The sequence below is a fragment of the Bubalus kerabau genome, chromosome 19 (genome assembly GCF_029407905.1).
Source record: "Bubalus kerabau isolate K-KA32 ecotype Philippines breed swamp buffalo chromosome 19, PCC_UOA_SB_1v2, whole genome shotgun sequence".
NCBI lineage: Eukaryota > Metazoa > Chordata > Mammalia > Artiodactyla > Bovidae > Bubalus > Bubalus kerabau.
In genome coordinates this window covers 14800296-14820588 of record NC_073642.1, presented here as the reverse complement: position 1 = coordinate 14820588, position 20293 = coordinate 14800296, and the positions used below count along the sequence as shown (strand labels likewise).

The following is a 20293-nucleotide window of genomic DNA, read 5'->3' as shown; positions in this document are numbered from 1 at the left end:
AACATAAAATCCATGAAGAATGTTAAGGTTATATATATATATATATATAAAAAACCCTAGAACCTTACAGTCGAATGGGACCTTGGGTCACCTAAGCCAATTGAATAAGACAGGATGAAAGGGGATTGAGGCCCACACCTGATAGGAGATTCTGGTCAGTCATTGGAAGCTGGTCTTGAGTGCCTCTCAGGCATTTGCCATCTTATTGTTAAGCACTTCTCCAGAACAGACGTTGTGAATGGTCTCTGTGAAGAGGACAGAAAAATGAAGCTCTTTAAATTATCTCCTTTCTACCGTTACTATGAAATGTATGTGCCAAGTGATCCCATTGATGATGATAGGTGTAAGCAAGTTCAGCTTGTTTACAAGCTGTGGCTTGTAACTAGCTTGTGGCTCTTGGTGTTTCTGTGCTTCAGGGTTGGGATGGAGAATAGGCAGAGAATAATCTTAATTAAGGAGAGACTGCAAAATCTTGAGTTTTTGTTTTTGTGTTGTTTTTGCCCAGCATACCAGTTTTTGTGTTTTTGCTTTGAGGCATGCAGCGATACCTGAAAGACCCCCTGTAGGTTTTAGAGGATGACCTGTTCTTTAGAGTAAACACCAGTCTGGCAACTAAGAGAATAAACAGAAGAGTCTTACGTACTTTTAAGTCAGTGAAGAATAAATGTTTCTGTGTAAACCTTTGTGATGGTATTTGTACAGAGATGATTAACACTTGAAAGTATTTTTAGGTTCCCTTCTGACCTGGTGGCTCGTTCTGTTTTGTTTTTACTTTAGACTGTGCTGGGCAGTATTAACTGGGCCTTTCTGGGAGTGGATGAAGCCCATCGGTTGAAGAATGATGACTCTTTATTGTATAAAACTCTGATTGATTTCAAGTCCAACCATAGGCTCCTGATTACGGGGACCCCTCTTCAGAATTCCCTCAAAGAGCTCTGGTCCTTGCTGCACTTTATTATGCCGGAGAAGTAAGCTCCTTCCTATGTATTTCAAAAGATGCTAGAATGTCTGAAATGCCAATGCTTTTTAACTTTTTTAGCAGACCTTAGGGAAAACAGATGGCATGGTTTGGGGAAAGCAAAGCATGGAACTGAGGCAGCAATAAAAGTGTGAAATGTTTTATAACAAATGATAGAAAGCTCAAAAATCAGTCTATTAAGGAAGAAAGCATATTGTCTACCAAGCATTTGAATTGTTTAATGCTTTGGAGGAAATAATTGATAAATAGAAAACATTTCAGACCTTCTCCCGGTAGCTATGAGGTCATCAATATAATTGGAATGGCGTATACAAGGTATACAATCTGAAAATAAAATATCCTAAATCTAAGGTTTTGATAGTAAAAGCATCAACTTCAGATTTGTTACAATTACCTATTTAAAGAATTGTGGGATGTCTTTACTGAAAAGATTTTTGTGGGAGAGATGGTATGTACATTTCATAAAACTTAAAAAATTATCCAATGGTGTTTGATGATACTTTAAATCTAAATTGTTACCCTAATGTGGAATACCCTACTCAGCATCTGACCCATCTTAGCATTTTCTCCACCACTGATTGTGCTCCATCCATTCTGGCTATCTTCTGGTTCCTTTAACAAGCCAAGCATTGCTATTCTTTTCTTTATTTTATTTTATTATTGTTTTTAGTTGATTGATGATTGGTTTACAATGTTGTTTTGATTTTTGTCATACGTCAACATGAATTAGCCACAGGTGTACATATGTCCCCTCCCTCCCACCTCTCACCCGTTGCCCGCTCTAGGTTATCACAGAGCCGCAGTTTGGGTTCCCTGAGTCATACAGCACGTTCCCATTGGCCATCTATTTACGAATGTTGGTGTGCACGCCTCCATGCTGCTCTCCATTCATCCCACCCTCTTCTGCTTCTCCCCACCTTTGTCCATAAGTCTCTTCTCTGTCTGCGTCTCCATTGCTGCTCTGCGAACAGATGCGTCAGTACCTTCCTTCTAGAGTCCATGGATATGTGTTAATATACGATATTTGTTTTTCTCTTTCTGGCTTACTCCACTCTGTACAGTAGGTTCTAGGTTCATCCACCTCATTAGAATGGACTCAGATGTGTTCCTTTTTATGGGCATTGTGTGTGTACCACAGCTGCTTTATCCGTCTGTTGATGGACGTCGGGGCTGCTTCGGTGTCTCGGCTGCTGGAAGCAGTGCTGCAGTGGACACTGGGTCCGTGTGTCTTCCTTGGGTTTGGGTTTCCTCGGGGTAGGTGCCTAGGAGTGACACTGCTGTTCACATGGTGGCTTTACTCCTGGTTTTAAAGGAGCCCTCGTGCCGTCTCCTGCAGTGGCTGTGTCAGTTGACATCCCACCCATGGCGCTGGAGGGCCCCCTTCTCTCCACACCCTCTCCAGTACTTGTTTGTGGATTCTTTGATGATGGCCATTCTGTCTGTGGTGAGGTGATCCCTCCTTGTGGTTTTGATTTGCATTTCCCTAATAATGAGTGATGTTGAACATCTTTTCATACGTTTATTGGCCATCTGTATGTCTTCTTTGGAGAAATGTCTGTTCAGATCTTTCTGTCCACTTTTTGATCGGGTTGTTTGTTTTTCTGGTATTGAGTATTGTATGAGCTGCTTGTCTATTTTGAAAATTAATTCGTCAGTGGTTTCATTTGCTATTACTTTCTCCTATTCTGAGGGTTGTCTTTTCACTTTGATTACAGTTTCCTTTGCTGTGCAAAAGCTTTTACGTTTAATTAGGTCCCATTTAATTATTTTGTTTTTATTTCCATGATTCTAGGAGGTGGGTCATAAAGGATCTTGCTATGATTTATGTCACAGTGTGCTACCTATGTTTTCTTCTAAGAGTTTTACGGCTTCCGGTCTTACAAATAGGTCTTTAATCCATCTCGAGTTTATCCTTGTGTGTGGTGTTAGGAAGTGCTCTAATTTCATTCTTTTGCACATAGTTGTCCACTTCTTCCAGTGCCACTTGTTGAAGAAACTGTCCTTTTCCCATTGTATATTCTTGCCTCTTTTGTCAAAGATAATGTGCCCATATATGTGTGGGTCCAAGCATTGCTATTCTTTTTGTCTGGAATGTTCTTTCTCCTCATCTTCAGAGGGGAAGTCACTTATTAATACCTTTGCCTTACCTTATGTGACCAGCGAACCTGAAATTCCTTATTGGACATGCTTATCTTCCACACCCCGTTTCATTTTCTATATGGCACCTTTCTCTGCCCTGCCCCCATTTATTTCCTCACTGATCCTGTGCCATTAAATTATGTATTCAGAAGTAGCAGGGATCTTGTTTGTTTATTCATCTGTGGTCCACAGACCTAGAGTAGTACATGGCACGCAGTAAACAGTTCAGTTAAGAATTGTCAAGTTAATAGATGAAGCGCCACTTTTTTTTTTTTAATTTGGAGAAGACGTGAGTGCTTACTCTGTGCCATAAACCGAGCACGGCATGTTTTGGACAGCCTAAGGAAACAGCTTATGGGAATGTAATGTATGTACCATAGAATGTGGTACAGGTGATGGTGCGGGACAGGGAGGCCTGGCGTGCTGCAGTCCGTGGGGTCGCAAAGAGTCAGACACGCCTGGACGACTGAACAACAGCAACAACCGTGGAATGTACCGTTTTAAGTATACAAGTCAATTTTTTTTTTTTTTTAGTAAATTTATAGAATTGTGCAGCCATCCCCACAGTCTACCTTTAGAATATGTTCCTCACCGCAAAAAATTCCTTCTTGCCTGTTTGTAGTTAATCTCTGCTTCAACTTCTAGCCTTAGGCAGTCATTAAACAGTTTTCATCTCTAGAGATGTACCTTTTCTAAAAATTTCTTCTGAATTGAATCCTAATAAGTAATCTTTTGTTTTTGGCTTCTTTTACTTAGCATAATCATTTTGAGATTCGCCCATGTTACAGAATTTATAGAATTTATTAGGAGTTAGTCTCTTATTATGGAGTCATATTTCATTCTGTACACCAGTTGATGGATGTTTGGGTTGCTTCAGTTTGGGGCTATTTTGTTAATGATTATATACATGGAAGTGGAATTGCTGCGTTATTCATACAGTATATATTTAACTTCTTAAGAAGCTACCGGCTGTTTTCCAAAGAGACTGTACCATTTTACATTCCCATCAGAAATGTTTGAATTTTTTCATTTCTGTCATCTCTGGTACTTGGTGTCTTGTCAGTCTTTTGGATTCCAGCATTCTGGTGGGCAAATAGTGATATCTCGTTGTGTTTTGACTTGGTTTCTATAATGACTAGTGATGCTGAACATCTCTTCATGTGTTCATTAGCCATTAGTGTATCTTTGGTGATATGTCTGTTCAGTCTTTCACCCATTTTTAAGTTAAATTGTTTACCTTGTTCTCCTTTGTCCTTGGACGTGGGGTATCTTTTGTTGTGTTCCTACATATTCCCGTCAATGGTTGTTCAACAGCTAGTTGCGATTTTGGTGTTCTCGCAGGAAAAGATGAGTGCACATCCTTCTACCCGCCATGTAGCAGCACCCTTAATGAGTTGAAGAGGTTTTTAATTTTTTAAAAGTGGTCTAGATTGAAGTTCTTTATTAGACTCACATCTTCTCTTAAAGCTGTAGTACCTCATTTCTCCAGTGTAGGTAGATTCCTTTTATTTCTTGTCTTACTGTATTGGCTAGAATTTCCCATGTTGAGTAGAGTTGGTGGGAGTAGGCTGTTGCAGGATTTTTGTTAGGTACCCTTTATAAGGTTGAGGAAATTTTCTTGTGCTCCTAGTTTTTGAAGAGTTTTTACGAGCTCTTGAGTTGTGTTGGGTTTTGTCATGTGTTGCTCTTCTGTGCCTGTGGAGGTGACCATGTGATATCTGTTCTGTATTCCACCCGTGTGGTATATAGCATTAATTACTTTTTGGATACTGTCAGTCTTTCATTCCTGGGATAAATCTGACTTGGTCATAATGTTGAATCCTTTTTATATGTTTCTGGATTCAGTTTGCTAATATTTTGTTAAAGATTTTTCCATTTTTGTTTCTGAGGTACCTAGTTTTTTTGTTTTTTGTTTTAGTGATGTCTTTCTGGCTTTGATATCAGGATCATAGAATGAATTGTACAGTATTCCCTCCTTTATTTTCTGAAACAATTTGTTAAGATTTGTATTACTTTTAAAAATATTTGATAGGATTCGCCAGTGTTGCCTTGTGAGCTTTGGCTTTTCTTTGTGAGAAAATTTTTAATGAATATTTCCATTTCTCGTTATAGGTCTATTCAGGTTTTCTGTTTCATCTTGACTTTGTTTTGTTAATTTGTGTCTAAGAATTAGTGTATTTCATCTAAATTGTTTTGTTTGTTGGCATAAAGCTAGTATTTCCTAATAATCCTTTTAATTTTTCAAAGATCAGTACTGATCTAAATAATACTTTGATTATGGTAATTTGTGTCTTGTCTCTTGGTCTTTTTATAATAGGTAAAAGTTGTCAATATTAGGGATGTTTTCAAAGACAGCAGCTTTGGAGGTTATTGGTTTGTTTTGTTTTTTTCTATTTAGAATTTCATTTATTTCCACTCTCATTTTTATTATTGTCTCCCTGTGCTTTTCATTTAGTTTTCTTGTTTTCTGTTTTCTTAAGATGGAAGCTTAGATTATTGATTTAAGACCTTTTCTTCCTTTTCCCAATATAGGTACTTAAAGATACAGATTCCCTCCCTGTACTGCTATAGCTGCAGCCCGTAAATGTTGCTATCTTCTGTTTTTGTTTTAATTCATTTTCACCTGTTTTTGAATTGCTCTTTTGATTTTTTTCTTTTGTGCATGGGTTTCTTTTTTTTAAAGTGTGTTATTTTCTAAATGATTTGTAGTTTACTTCTGTCTTAGAGCACATGCTTTAAATGAATTATTTGTTATAGTCTAGTATGTTTTTTATTTTTGAGGATATTCCATGTATACTTGAAAAATGTTTATTCGGCCTTTGCTGGGTAGAATTCTGTGTCTGTTCAGTCACCTTTGTTAACAGGCTCCTACGTATCTTGCTGACCCCACGTGTAGTAGTTCTATCAGAAATTGAGTGAAGTGTTTTAATATTTAACTACAGTTGTTGAATGACCTACTTCTTTCAGTTCTGTCAGTTAGGGGGTTCTGTTGTTAGATGTGTGCACATTTATGTTGGGTTGACCAAAAATTCATTTGAGTTTTTCCATAACATCGTACAGAAAACTCTAAATGAACTTTTTGGCCAAACCAGTATTTGTTGTATGTTTCGGATGTATTGAGCTTGTTACCATTATAGCACGGCCCTCTTCGTCTGCAGTGCTGCTTCTCGCTCCCTGGGTCTGCTTTGATCTCGAGCTCCTCAGCCCTCTCCTGATGACTGTCTGCACAGTGTACTGCTTCCATTGGGTACTTTTGTCCTGTATCTTTCTCTAAGGTGTGGCTCCTGTGGACAGCATATAGTTGGGTTTTCCTTCTTCTCTAGTAAGATAATGTCTGCCTTTTGATTGGAGCACTTAGTTCATTCACATTTAATAGAATTATTGATATGGTTGGATTTATGTCTGTTTTGTTTTCCCTCTATATGTCTTATTTCTTTTTTGTTCCTTTGCTTTTTTCTTTGCTGACTTTTTTTGTTTCAACAAATAGTTTTTAGTGGTTGCTCCAAGGTTTTTAGTGTATACATCTTATCAAAATATTCTTAAAATTAATACTGATTTAATTCTGGTAAAATATAGCAACTTTTCTGCAGTATAGCTCTGTTTTCTCCTCCTTCATTGTTCTAAACCCAAGAATACAGTGATAAAACGATTGCTTTATTCAGGCTTGTGTTTGAAGGAAATTAAGAAAAGAGAAAATATATTTATACAGTCTTACATATTCACCATTTCACCTTACCATCTTTTAGTGATCTTCATTTCTTCTTGTGCAGTCAAGTCGCCGTCAGGTGTCACTCTAGCCTGAAGGGCTCTGTTTAGTATTTCTTGTAAAGCAGGCCTTCTACCCACAAATTCTGTCTTCATTTGTCTGTGCTGTTCTCTTTTCACCTTTAGTTTTGAAGAATAGTTTAAGACTCCTCAGAAGACAGAGAAGCTTGACTACTCTGATTATGCTCTTACTACAGCAGTTTTAGAACAGGCTTAGACTATTTCTTTTTTTTGCAGGCATCCTCACTATAGTATACTTGTAAGAGAGGAGGCCCCCTCTATGCCCCTCCTTCCTCGGCCTTCTCTTGAAACAGAATTTCTTAACCTCAGCACTGTTGACATCTTGGGCTGGATAATTCTTTTTTTGCAAAGTGGGGGTTGGCTCTCCTTTGCATTTTATGGTGTTCAGCATCCATGGCCGCTACCTACTCCATGCCAGGAGTGATCCCCCTTCCTCAGTTGTGACAACCAAAAATGTCTCCAGACATTGCCGAGTGTCCCCCAGAGGGTGAGAAGCACTATGCGAGAGAGTTCCTGCTGCCTCCCCGCATTGCCCATTCTGCCATCCTTCCCCCTCCCCCCAGTCTCATTGCTGATCTTTCGCCTGTTCCATTTGCTGCTCACCTGCTCCTCTGCTCCTCACACAGAGCTCTGTGAGTCAATAGCAGTCACCTTTTTGAGGAGGGAGGCAGTTTCCCCCTTCTCTTTAAATATTCTATTGTCCATTCTGTAATGAATACCCTGTCCATCATGTATTAGCAGAAGCCCATGTTTTTATACAGTGTGTTTTTCAAAATGTGCGTGCTATAAAACAGATGATGAATGAAAGTTTAGAAACAGTGGGGGTATCACCTATTAGTGATCTTTGTTTTCTGAAACGGATAAGAGAATTTTCAAGTACATTACTTTAGAGTTTTCATATTGTTTTCTTGTATCTGACTTTTGATATACTGTGTATGTTTAGCCTCAGATTGTAGTGAGAATATGCCGCCTTAGATGATGAAAAATGTGTCTCGTATCATATGGTTAATAACTGGATAGACTGAGATCGATATGTCTCATATCATATGGTTAATAAGTGGATAGACTGAGGCCAATCTCTGGTCTTCTGTGACCCAGGACCATGTCTTTAAACTTCAAATTCTAAAGAGAAGTAGTGCATTCTTCATAGCACCATAGAGATGAAGTAGAAGTATTCTGCATAGTAGGAACCTTGAGGCCTGTGGGAACTTATGTGCTCATTTTCTAGAGAAAGAAACGTGATGCTTAGTTTCCTCCAGTGAATGGCTAGCTAAGATTTGTCCTTTTGTTCTTGGCTAGCGAGGTGGATGGTAGGGATTTTGACTCCTAAATGGTCATAATTAATTTTTTATGCTCTTAAGCAACTGCAGCATTCCACCCAGCATGGGCTACATTTTGGGAAAAAAGTTTTATGTTTTTGTTTTTATAATTGAAGAGAGCAATTTTGAATTACTTTTTTCCACTAGAGATGATCATTCAGTTAGTGTTTGCCATTCAGTTAGTGTTTGCCAAAGTTTTCCATGTGGCCAGTTGGATAATTATTGGAGGATGGATTGGAGTTAAGGGATGTACTTTGTGTATGTGTGTGTATGCGTGTGTGTGTATCAGCATGTGTATGTGTAAGAGAGCTTTTTTTCTTTGTAAACTTTGTTTTTAAAACATTATTATTTTCATACATTTAAAAAAATCATTTTTCACGAAGGTGTATGTGTAAGAAGGAAATCCATTAGTTAAGAAGTTTAGATTTTCCTTTATTTCCATCTGAGCTTGCTGTGTGGACGACAAATCCTGTACTTTCCCCCTACCCTTTGTGGTAGGTCCTGAGGTTCATTACGGCTCTCTACAACTGTGTGTTCATTTTAGGGAAGTGATGCGCTGAAGAAATGTCATTGTACAGAAGAGAGGTTTACTCACATAACTTCCGGACTTTCCCTTCCTCAGCTGTGATAGGCCATGGTTCTCAGCATCCAAAAGTTACTGTTCTTTTTAACCAGCTGAGATGGCATTTCCTTTGTGCAGAGTCGATCAGTCACCTTTTCTGCATAGCGACTCTGACCAGGAGCGCACCCTTACTGTATATGGTTACTACCCTTACTAGAGACATATCATTGAGCCACTGTGTTCTGTATGTAGTGTTTTTGCAAAGTATGGGGCTTGCTTTTAAAGCGAGAAAGAGCTACGACTACATCAAAGAATTCAGCGTATACACATAATCATGTGCAAATGTGTATTTCATACCCACCCTACAAAATAACTTAGTTTGATAGAGTATTTTCGGAGATTTTTACCTCTTAGTGTTTTGTTGTTGTTGTTTTGCTTCTGCTGTCTAGTCCAGTCTGTGAATTGTTTTGCACTTTTCCTTTCACATATTTATCACAGGACTTCTAGTATAGTGTTCTCCCTGCTTTGATTTAATTTTCTTCTTTGTTGTTCCTCACTAGAGTGAGCTTCTGTTTATGCAAAATCCCAAGGTCTGGAAAATGCAGAATTGTTTCTACTTCGGTGAGAGGCATATGTTAAATAAATACAGAAGTTGATTAACAGAGGAATAGTTAAAATAGTGACTCTTTAGGCTGTGATGTGGTATCATCATAAGTTCACCATGATGACGGTATACCTTTTATATCCATGGTATTACAAACTGACAGTTGTCCAGTGCGTGGACCAGCAAATTTTTCTTAAAGAACTTGGTAGTAAACATTTCAACTAGGCATATGGTCTCTGTCACAACTACTCATCTGCTGTATAGACAGAAAGCATCCATAGGCAGTTTGTAAATAATTTAGTATATATCTAAGAAATAATATCTCATTAACTTTTTTAATGCAATAAGAATATACTAGGTGGGTGAAAATATTTGTTGCCTAAAACAGTAGGAGCAGTAAGTCTTGTTTTAAAAAAAAGTTTATTATTAAAGTTTTTAGACTAGTGTAGTTTTAATTAAAATGTGCTATGTAAATTAAAACATTCTCTAGAAATTATGTATCTCCCAGCTCTTCAGAAAGTAGCCTGATGTATAGGAATGGTCTTTCATTTCCAGTTGCCTCATACATTTTGCGTTGAGATGCTGTTGAGATAGCTCATTTTTCACATTGTTCCTTTTAATCCTCTTATCAGTTTTAATTCTTCAGTTTATGTTCTTATTCTTCATTGCAGTATGGCAGAATACAGTGTGCCTTCGGTTTGTCGAGGGAGAAGCTTTAATGGTTTTCTCAGGTCTCTACCGCTAAAGGTTGTTTTCTTTGCCTCTCTGAACATGGTGGTTTCGGGCATTGCCAGGTGTCACTGGCCTTGCAGCTGGTGCTCCTGGTGCCTGATGGCATGCCTGGCCGTCCCTGGGGTCAGAAGTGGCAGCAGACAGTTAGCATCCTTGTGCCCAGAGGCAGTGCTGGCATTTGACTTTCTCTCTTGTCAGAGATCTCATTACATGGTAGCTCTAGGTAATGTCAAGTCCTGAGTTTAGAATTCCGGGACTTGGCTGACCTCGGCACAGCAGGGCATCCTGGTGTTGGAAGGCAGACTGTGGGCCTCATCTCATCCACTGAGCTTCAGTCTGTACACAGAACTAAGCAGCTTCTTCCAAGTGCTTTGTTGGCTTTCATGTGGCAAGTCAGCAAGCTTATATTTTTCTAAGCCCCATGAAAGAAACTTCTTTCAATTTTTATTTTTGAAAGAGCTTTGATCATAGTGTCCCATACTGAATTTCTGCCACAGTCCTTTAGTGATCGAAAGATGGTTGAATTAATGTTTACACAGGAGAAACTTTGATCTGTAGAGTTCAGGCAGAATTTGTTATGGGTGACTTGTTTTTAAATTTCATTGATAAATTTTGTGCCTCCAAGTTCTGTTAGTATTAAATTTGTATCACTTACATCATTCTTCTTGTCTGGGGGTTGTTGTGTGGTTGATTGTCATTGTGATCTATTAACTTTTAAATCTGTGGGCAGTAAGGATGACTGATGGAAACGATATAGTTTTTTCATTTGGTGACAGCCCTGATACCACCACTAATTATTCTTTTATTTCTGAATATTGTTTTCCCTGTAAATTGCAGCTTATTAAACGATAGCTTATGATTAATTTTCTGCCTAACATTTTATCACAATAACTTGTTACTTATGTACTAATTGCATGATTTACTGAAATATTTTGTGAACCCTGGATCCAGTCTCAGAATCGGAAACCTGCTGTTATCCAGTATAGACTTATGAAATTGATTCAGTTGATTTTCCCTTGCCTTTTGTTTTCCCCGCTCTTATATTCAAGAGCTAGTGAAAGATAAAATTTATTTATCCTTATAGGGAAGACTCATTTTTTTTAACGGACTTTTTTTTTTTTCTAGTTGGTTGCTTAAAAAAGAAATTTTAATTGGGAAAAAAAATTTTTTTTTTCTTCTGTGTAATTGAGTAACACTGTTCTGTTTTATCTCTAGGTTTGAGTTCTGGGAAGATTTTGAAGAAGACCATGGGAAAGGGAGAGAGAATGGCTATCAGAGTCTTCATAAGGTGCTAGAGCCTTTCCTTCTCCGGAGAGTGAAGAAAGATGTGGAGAAATCTCTTCCTGCCAAAGTGGAACAGATTCTCAGAGTAGAGATGTCAGCCCTTCAGAAACAGTATTACAAGTAAGTCATTGGCTGAGTCAGGCCCAACTGGGATTAAGATCAGTGCCAGGAAGACATGAGAGAGAGAACTGACAGGTAAACTGCCTTTTTTAGTGAAGTCTCAACACAGATTTAAATCGCAGTTTATTTATGGCCGGAGAGAGGGAAATTTATTTTTAAGGACTTGCTTTGTTTAATTTTGTTGATGATTACTAATAGTTAACAGAGCTCCAAAGCCAAAACTGCCAAGTCTGGCCTGTTCAAAGACCTGCCTTCATTCTTGTCTCCTCCATTCCAGTGTCTCTTCTCCTTAGGTAATGATTACTGTTATATTTAAAAGTCTTAATGTTTATCTTTCCTTTATTTTTAATTTTTAAAATAGGAGCAGATACACGCTAGCTTCTTCTGGCCTTTTGTCTTCTTATACAGATGGTAGCACACTGCATTTTTCTGTACCTTACTTTTTCCACTTACTGATGCCAGACAGCTGTGCTGGGAACACTGCGCAGTGGTGTGCAGAGGCAGGCAGCCCTCCTTTTACAGCCGCATGGTGGGTCTGTGGGAAAGTTTGTTACCAGTCCCCCAGTGATGGACATTTGGATGGCTCCAAGTACTTAACTTTTATAAATAGTGCTATAGTCTTTGAGCCATCCCTCTTTGAGATGGGTTCCTAAAACATGTGATTGCTGAAAGTGTAAAGAAATTTCACAGTGCAGAAGAAAAGTGCTTCTCATATTTTGGGGTTTGTGGTTAGAGCTTATTTGGATATGTGTGAATATTCACGCACCCCGTCCTCCCTTCTTTCCAAACTGAGTTGTAAAACACACTCATCATGAGCACTGTATTCTGTAAAACTCCCTTTTACACAATTTAAATGGATATGTAGCTTCTGTCTTTGATATATCTCATTTATTTAACTGATTTTCTAATTTGTGATAGCTTAATTTCCACTTTTATACTATATTAAAGACAACTTCAGTGACAGTCATTGTTTATGTGAAATACATAAATGTAATATATGTTCTAGTGTGTGTGTGTATATATATATTTATATATATATATATTTTTTTTTTGCCTTGGCTTTCTAAAAAAAAAGTACTTACTTTCAATTGGAGGATATTGTGTTTGTCTCTGCCATACATCAACATAAATCAGTCATAGGTATACATACGTCCCCTCCCTCTTGAATCTCCCTCCTACCTCCCACCCTATTCCATCCCTATAGGTTGTCCCATAGCACCTTAATCATTGAGCTCCCTGCATCATACATCAGTTTTTTATTGTTATTATCCTCTCTTAATATTCCTGTGCTCAGCCAGGTTGAATACCCGATAGAATGTTGAATGGTCTGACTCTGGAGGTGTGTGAGGGCTCCTGCTGAGGTGGCAGGAGATAGAAGGTAAAGCGTCCTTCATTGAATGGTCTGGCTCTGGAGGTGTGTGAGGGCTCCTGGTTAGGTGGCAGGAGGCAGAAGGTGAAGCGCCCTTCCTCGCCTTTTCAGTTCCCCTCCGCCCCCATGCCCTCAGTCATAGTGTTTCCTTTTATAATCTTCTGGTATACCCTGTTCTCTTTCTTTGCATCTGATACTATCATTATTGTCTTACTTTGCAGATGGATTCTGACCAGGAATTACAAGGCTCTCGCCAAAGGAACGAGAGGCAGCACATCTGGCTTCCTTAATATTGTGATGGAACTGAAGAAGTGCTGCAACCACTGCCACCTGATTAAACCCCCTGAGGAAAATGAAAGGGAAAATGGACAGGAAGTTCTTCTGGTGTGTGCCTACCTTGTTTGTAATTAGTTTCTTAAGGACAGTTGATTTCTGTAGATGCTTTTACTCAAAACACTCCTTTTCCTCCCTGATGGCTCTTCAAGGAGCATCAAAAGAAGCTTTAAAAACAGGTGAGGAAAACCAAATAGCTAGGAAAAATCTGGAAAGTATATTGTCACAGATACCAGGTAAAGAGCATTTTAGGAGTTGCTTGTCAGCTAGATTGCAGAAGGCTTCCAGAAGCTTTAAGATGATTTTAAAAATATGAACTCTTAGAGGTGAAGGGCAGATTGAAGTATCCTTTTGATCATGATCGTGTCTTTTTGTTCTTCAGTCCCTGATCAGGAGCAGTGGGAAGCTGATTCTGTTAGATAAACTGTTGACAAGACTTCGAGAAAGAGGAAACAGAGTCCTTATCTTCTCTCAGATGGTGAGGATGTTGGATATCCTGGCTGAGTACCTGACTATTAAGCACTACCCTTTCCAGGTAAGGATGCTCGGTACTTAGGGTCTCTCCCTTCCTCTCTCCCTCCCTCCCTCCTGGGTTGTATGCTTTGCTTGTTAAGTTATCCTCAGGTAGAAAACAAAGAGTTTTCTTGTTTGAAACAAATTGAGATTAAGAGTCCAGGAGAGTCTTAATTTTACTTTTGTAAAATTAAGGGTTTTCATCTTCATTCATTAATCTCCAGTAAGATGAGGAGAAAAATAAGGAGGAAGGAGGAGTTTCTTTAGCATAATATTTTTCTGCATGTTAGACAATAAAAAAACAAAAATTTATCTGTAATCTGTATATAGGCATGTGTGCAATTTATTTGGCCTAATATTATTACATAAGTTTTTTCTTTAGTTTTGGATGGACTAATGCAGTTAGGCTAATACCTAAGATACTTGAAGCTAGTGATTCTAAGAAGACCAAGCTTTAAAACTCAGTGCAGATTGTCTTTCAGAGTACCCTGAAAGGCCTAGTTACATCCATAATACCTGGTGTGGTCTTTGAGCAGCTGTCTTGATACTGTGGTTATTATCAGAAATAGCACAGCGGAAAGAGTCAGTGATCCTTCAGTACATCTGATCCCTGGCTGCTTTCAGGTCTGGCTCATCATTTGGCATCAGTGAAATAAGATGTTACTTTTTTCTCTAGGGAGTGAGTAGTCTGGTGTCTGCTCAGGTTATCATGACTGTTGCCTTCGCTTAGTGAGAATACTAAAAAGAGGGCATTTGGGTTTTCTGATTTCAAGACTTATCTTTGGGTCAGGGCTGTCAGGTAGACTTGGTAGTCAGAAAGAAGAAGGGGGGTTCCCACGTGTGATTCTGCCTGTGTTCAGGTGGCTCTGGGTTTGGTGGGCAGAGCGCTGAGCTGTGGGTCCTTCAGATCCCGCCCCGCCCCACCACTGATGACTGGCTAGCGGACAACATCTGTCTGGTCAGTTTTGCCCTCTGTAAAATGAGATAGTTTGTCTAAAGTGGTGATTAAGGGGCAGCAATATGAAAATGATTTTAAAGAGTGAGAAATGCTTTATATACAGTGTACAGGTAGTAATTCTTCAGTATCCACATGTTATGGTATCTCTACAGTGACATTGTTTTGGACCTAGAGTTGACATACAGTCTAATGTAAGAATTGTATGTGCTGGGAAATGCCAGAGGCTCTCTTGAGGATACATTTTGGCTGCTTGAATGCTTTAGTTTTTGGAAAAGCTGGGGTATGTGACCACCTTAATGTTTTCAATATTGTGGGGAAATGTCTTCCAAGCAAAATTATGTAAAGGATTTTTTGATGTATATAGCAGTTAATATGAGGGCAGCTTTCAGCCATATTAACTTAGGAGCATCACTTTTCCGCAGGAGCTAATTGTGAGGTGAGCAGTGGTAGTGTTTCCTGATTTCTTGAGGACCCACAGATGGAGAATCAGACAAAGCCTCTAAGCACAGCGTGGTTGCCGTCTTTCTCCTTATGTCCTAGCAGCAATTCTCATCCTCGGATGGACCTAGGTGGCCCTCAGAACCAGAAGCATCTGAGCTTGAGTGTGTAACCAGAGAGCTTGGGGCATGTTGGGTGTGCTGCTCAAGCACAGCCGCTGGATGGCACTTGGCCAGTGTGTTCTGGTTATTTTTACTCAGAGGGTGTTGGAGTGAGGAAGGTTTCAAGTCTTCTGTTCTATTTTGAGTGCAGCTGATTTTCCTACCTTATGATTTTCTCGTGGTTTATTTTTACAGCGTCTGGATGGTTCCATCAAGGGAGAAATCCGAAAACAGGCGCTGGACCACTTCAACGCAGATGGGTCTGAGGTACAGCATGCGTGGCTTTGTTACTTGGGCAGTCTGGGCTCTGTATCAAGGGGGAAAGCCTTTCTAGCTGAATGTGCTTTCTTTCAGAAACAGTTCACAGTGCAGTGTCCTACCTGATAAGAGAAATCACTGATGTAAAAGGTGGCTCTTACCTTGTTTGGTTGTCACCCTGGAAAAGCATATCCATGCTTGTTTCTCTTCCCTGGGCTGAATTAATGGCAGAGTAGCTCTGATATCAACAGAGTGCTCTCTGGTGCTCCCAGATGGCAAATTTCTGAGCCTAGAAGAAAAACAAGGCCAGGTTGTGGAGGGCTGACCAATAGGATTAACTTTGACATGTGTGCTAATTCAGAAGGTTCCGGCCTGTACTCTTGGTGACTTGAGTCTTAGAAAGTGTGTTTGTGGTATCTCAGATTTGCTGGTCCTTGGTAGGGATGTGGCTTAACTCCCTTGCTTGGGCTGATAGCAGCATCGGTCCATCTGTTAGGTGTTCAGCTTGAATTTGGCAATATGAAGTATTTTGTTTTTAAGGCATGTGTGGAAGAGCCCTTAGGACAAGCTAGAAGCCGTGTAACCTTGTAATGTGTGCCTGTCAAGCTGTTAAATACCGTGGGATTTGAGAGAAGTAGGGGGCTGTAGTGGTATGAGGAGGGGAGGAAGCCAAGGAGAGCGCTGGAGGTGGGACTAAGCAGTCTGTGGAGAGAGCGTGGGAGCCTCTGAAGCCCAGGTGGCTCTTCTGTGTAGAAAGACCGGACTTGACTTTCTGCTTCTCATGAGCTTTAAGCACTGCGTCTGTCACTCCAGAAAGCAGGACTCCTGCCCCTCGAATTGCACACAGGCCCAATTAGACTGTGGTATTCTGGCTTCTTCTCTAGCTTAAAATTTTAGTTTTCCTTGGGGAGTTTTAGACGCTAATCTCTTCAGAACCAAGGCTCTGAATAGTCAAGGACAAGAGGAATTGAATTATTAAAACTATTGATAACCGTCTAATTCCCATTCCTCCTTTCCCTCCTCCGAGTTCCTCACCTGTGAACTTTCACATGGTTTTGCTCCCCGCTTCGTAACCCTGCAGTGGCGACCTCAGAGTAGCAGTCAGCGCGCAGCCCTGAGCAAGCGTGCGGTCAGTGTCAGCTGCTTTCATTATTCAGTGTGTTGAGGTTGGCTTTTGTGCCCTACTCTAGGTTTAAACTCAGTATGAGTTAGATGTCTTATACTGCCCTGTGTCAGAAAAAACTAAAGTCAGTTTCTTCATAGTTCTCCACTCAGCCCCTTTCCCCATGGCTAGATGGAGAAGATGGTTTCTCTACCATTTTCTGCAAACCTGAGTCTTTCTTAAATTAATTTAAAAATTTATGTACTTTATTACTGGGGGAAAGGATTATATGCACATTTAGAAATTTTGCAAGTTGGTGAAGAGTACCAAGAAGAAAAGCTGTACAAACTCGCATTCCAGCTTGCTATTCGTATCATTTGGGTCCATTTCATTCATCCCAGAGGAAACCGTTTATTTGTTTATATGTTTGCCCCAGTTGGAATCAGGCTGCATATAGTCTTGTGGTCACCTTTCATTCAAAATTCTACTCTAAGCATTTTCTCCGTATCATTTAAAGATTTAAAAAATCTTGGTTTCTAATATTTCTCATGCCTATTCCCTCATTTATTTAACCATTTTATTGTTGTCAGATGTTCAGTTAAGAGGATGTGAGCATGTAAAAAAGGTTTTTAGTGCCTTTTGCTGAATCACTTTTTCCAAACAATTTATATTCATACTTTTTAATGTATTAATTTATTTGGTTGTGCCTAGTCTTAGCTGAGGCATGTGGGATCTAGTTCCCTGACCAGGGATCGAACCCAGGCTCCCTGCATTGGGAGTGTGGAGTCTTAGCCACTGGACCACCAGGGAAGTCCCTATATTCATACTTTTATGTATGAATACTTCAATTTTACCTCACCCTTTAGTTTCATAGGTTTTAACCTTTACCTATTTGGTAATAGACATAACTAATATCTTAATATAATGCATACTACCTTTGATAAAGAATGCCATTGAAAATAATTTTTTATGATCATTCAGAGCTCAGATTTCGTTTATGTTTTAGATGTCTTATTCTCAAGTATTTACCTGTGGGCTTCGCTCTAGAGTGTGGAACTGCTGGGTATTTCTACCAAGGATCACAGACTCAGTGCTTCAACACCCCTGGCAATCAGTTCTCTATTGGAACTGTTTAAAGTTCTTGTGAGACAGCTCTCTCTATTTTTAGTTCTCCGACAGTGTTGGTGAATGACTGTTATTTAGACTGGGGAGACCCTTTCGTTGCATTTATGTATATGTATTAAATACAGCCATTTATCAAAAGATAACTCAAAACTACCAGTGTTTGAGATGCAGATACCACTTTCACGAGATGCAGACGGGTGTGGGGTGCCTGCCCAGTCTCTGTTATGCCGTTGCTGTGGAAGCTGGGGTGTGTCAGGGCCTGGGTCTTTCTCGTATGCGGCTCTTCAGCTTGTCCTTCCCTGGTTTCCTTGGTGCGTGTCCATGGTGATTGAGGGCCCTGTGCTGCCGTGGCTCCGTCATGTCGCCTGTCAGTACAGTGTTTCTGTATTCCTCAGCAGCCTAATAAATGAATGGACATTTGCTCAATAAAGTTTCCTTGCTTATACGGACTGCCTGCCTTACATGGCATAACTCTCCTTTACCCAGGAAATAAGTATGTAGACAACTTACTGAAGTGATCTGTTGATAACTAAGTTTGTCTGGTTTTTGTTAACTACTTGTATACTAGTTTTAGTTGGGCAAGACCACTAATTCTTTTGCTCCTATTGCCTTATCCATTTCTACTTGACTCCCTTAGCTCATTGCACCAACTCTTACCTTTTAATCAAATGAAAATTCACTCTGCCATCAAGTCCCTGACATTCTTGTAGCCTCCATAAAGTTTGTCCATCATATCTCACTTTTCTTCGCACCTGCAGGGGTTTCCAGGTGTGAGGGCTTGTTGGACTGTGAGACTGTTTCTGAGAGGCCACTGCATAAAGTAGTATATTGCATTGTGTACAGGACTTCTGTTTCCTGCTCTCGACAAGGGCTGGTGGCCTGGGAATCAATTTGGCTTCAGCGGACACAGTTGTCATCTTTGACTCTGACTGGAACCCCCAGAACGACTTGCAGGCACAAGCCCGAGCCCACAGAATTGGTCAGAAGAAGCAGGTCAGTGGAGAAGCCTTTGGATGTGGCTTGGAGGGGAGGTCGTTGTCTATGGGTAGATATCTGTTAATTAGCTAGTAGAGAGACGTTGTCTTTAGGGCTGAGATGAGATGAGCCTATAGTTATGGACCAGTTCTTTTTCACTGTTTGTAAAGTGTATGACCAGTAACTTTCTGGCTTACTCAAAGGTACATGATGAATAGACTTAGAATTAAAAATTCCTATTTTTGTATAGAAAAGTTGTGATATTCACATTGTTCAGCACAGTCTACTTCTATTACACATGGTTAGTGTTAGCGCTGCTGTATGCTGCACAAGTACACACTTGTTCCTTCAAGGATGAATTTCAAAGTCTGCTCCAGTATTAGCTACCATTTAAGTTTCATATGTGGTTGGAGATTCAGTTTTGGTAAAACAGATAATTCTTCAGCAGCATTTTTATTGTTAGGTCAAGGCTATAATAATAGTTCTTAGAGGCAATTTTTATTTAAGAATGTAGCATGCTGCCCATAGTAGAAGATATTATATATATTAATGCTTAAGTTGTCTGCTTGGATCAATGACTTACAAATAGTAAGCCATAGCAGAGAACAGATTTTTTTTTTTAAATTTCCCCTCTTGGTTTTAGACAGAAATAACTTTCTGTGTGTGTGAACAGGCCATAAGCATAACATTGCCTTTTCCTACAGGTAAATATTTACCGCTTGGTTACAAAGGGGACCGTGGAGGAAGAGATCATAGAACGGGCCAAAAAGAAGATGGTATTGGACCACCTGGTGATTCAGCGCATGGATACCACTGGCCGAACGGTTCTGGAAAACAACTCTGGGAGGTCCAAGTAAGTGCCAGAAAGGTGGGAGAGGTAGCAGACATCAATTTTACATCGTCATTTCGTGTAATTCATTCATTCTTCTCATGAGATGCTCTACAACAGACATTAATCCGTTGATTACCTGGAAAGGACCAAGCCAAAACTGCAAGATAACACTTTGATTTTATTTTGCCTTCCCCATTTCTCCTTCCTCTTTTTTTTTTTTTTTTTTTTTGGCGTACCAGCCCTCCGCATGTGCCCTCTTGTCTTTCTTGCCCTTCCTCTTTTCTTTTTTTTTTTTTTTGGCATACCAGCCCTCCACATATGCCCTCTTGTCTTTGCTGCCCTCCTCTTTTTTCTTTTTTTTGGGGGGTACCAGCCCTCTGCATGTGCCCTCTTATCTTTGCTGCCCTCCTCTCTAGCCTCTTGCTTTTGCCTCTGCCTGTCCTGTACGACACAGCAGCAGCAGTGGCAACTGTGTGCGCGCCCTCAGGCTTTCTGCCTGGCACGGTATTGCCTTGGACTTTTCAGCAGCGAGGCTGCAGCAGGTTGAGTTGGCAGCCGTTTCTTATTATTGGTAAAAATGTTGGGTGTGGAGATTGCCTTTCCTACTGAAAACAAAAGGGTGTGAAAGGAAAATAGTTAAGTTTCAGCTGGCTTTATTTGGAAGCACAACAATTTCTCTTAGAGAGTTTACATTTTGACCAGAC

General features: G+C 39.8%; 1 protein-coding gene and 1 long non-coding RNA gene across 13 annotated transcripts in view; one reads left to right on the top strand and one right to left on the bottom strand.

The window, feature by feature from the left end:
- The window catches only part of CHD2 (chromodomain helicase DNA binding protein 2), a 108718-nt gene that overhangs the window by 47308 nt on the left and 41117 nt on the right, over positions 1-20293 (top strand). For all 12 annotated transcript variants that reach the window (XM_055555473.1, XM_055555472.1, XM_055555474.1 and 9 more), the window contains 7 exons: positions 778-968; positions 11337-11525; positions 13116-13278; positions 13610-13762; positions 15493-15564; positions 18626-18775; positions 19462-19610. In XM_055555473.1, coding sequence (XP_055411448.1) covers positions 778-968; positions 11337-11525; positions 13116-13278; positions 13610-13762; positions 15493-15564; positions 18626-18775; positions 19462-19610 — 1067 coding nt within the window. The remainder of the gene's footprint in view (positions 1-777; positions 969-11336; positions 11526-13115; positions 13279-13609; positions 13763-15492; positions 15565-18625; positions 18776-19461; positions 19611-20293) is intronic.
- On the bottom strand, positions 65-16697 carry LOC129633639 (uncharacterized). Its single transcript, XR_008705191.1, has 4 exons — positions 16591-16697; positions 15717-15844; positions 15462-15604; positions 65-245 (listed from the first exon to the last, which is right to left on the bottom strand). It is a non-coding gene; the product is annotated as an uncharacterized LOC129633639 (long non-coding RNA).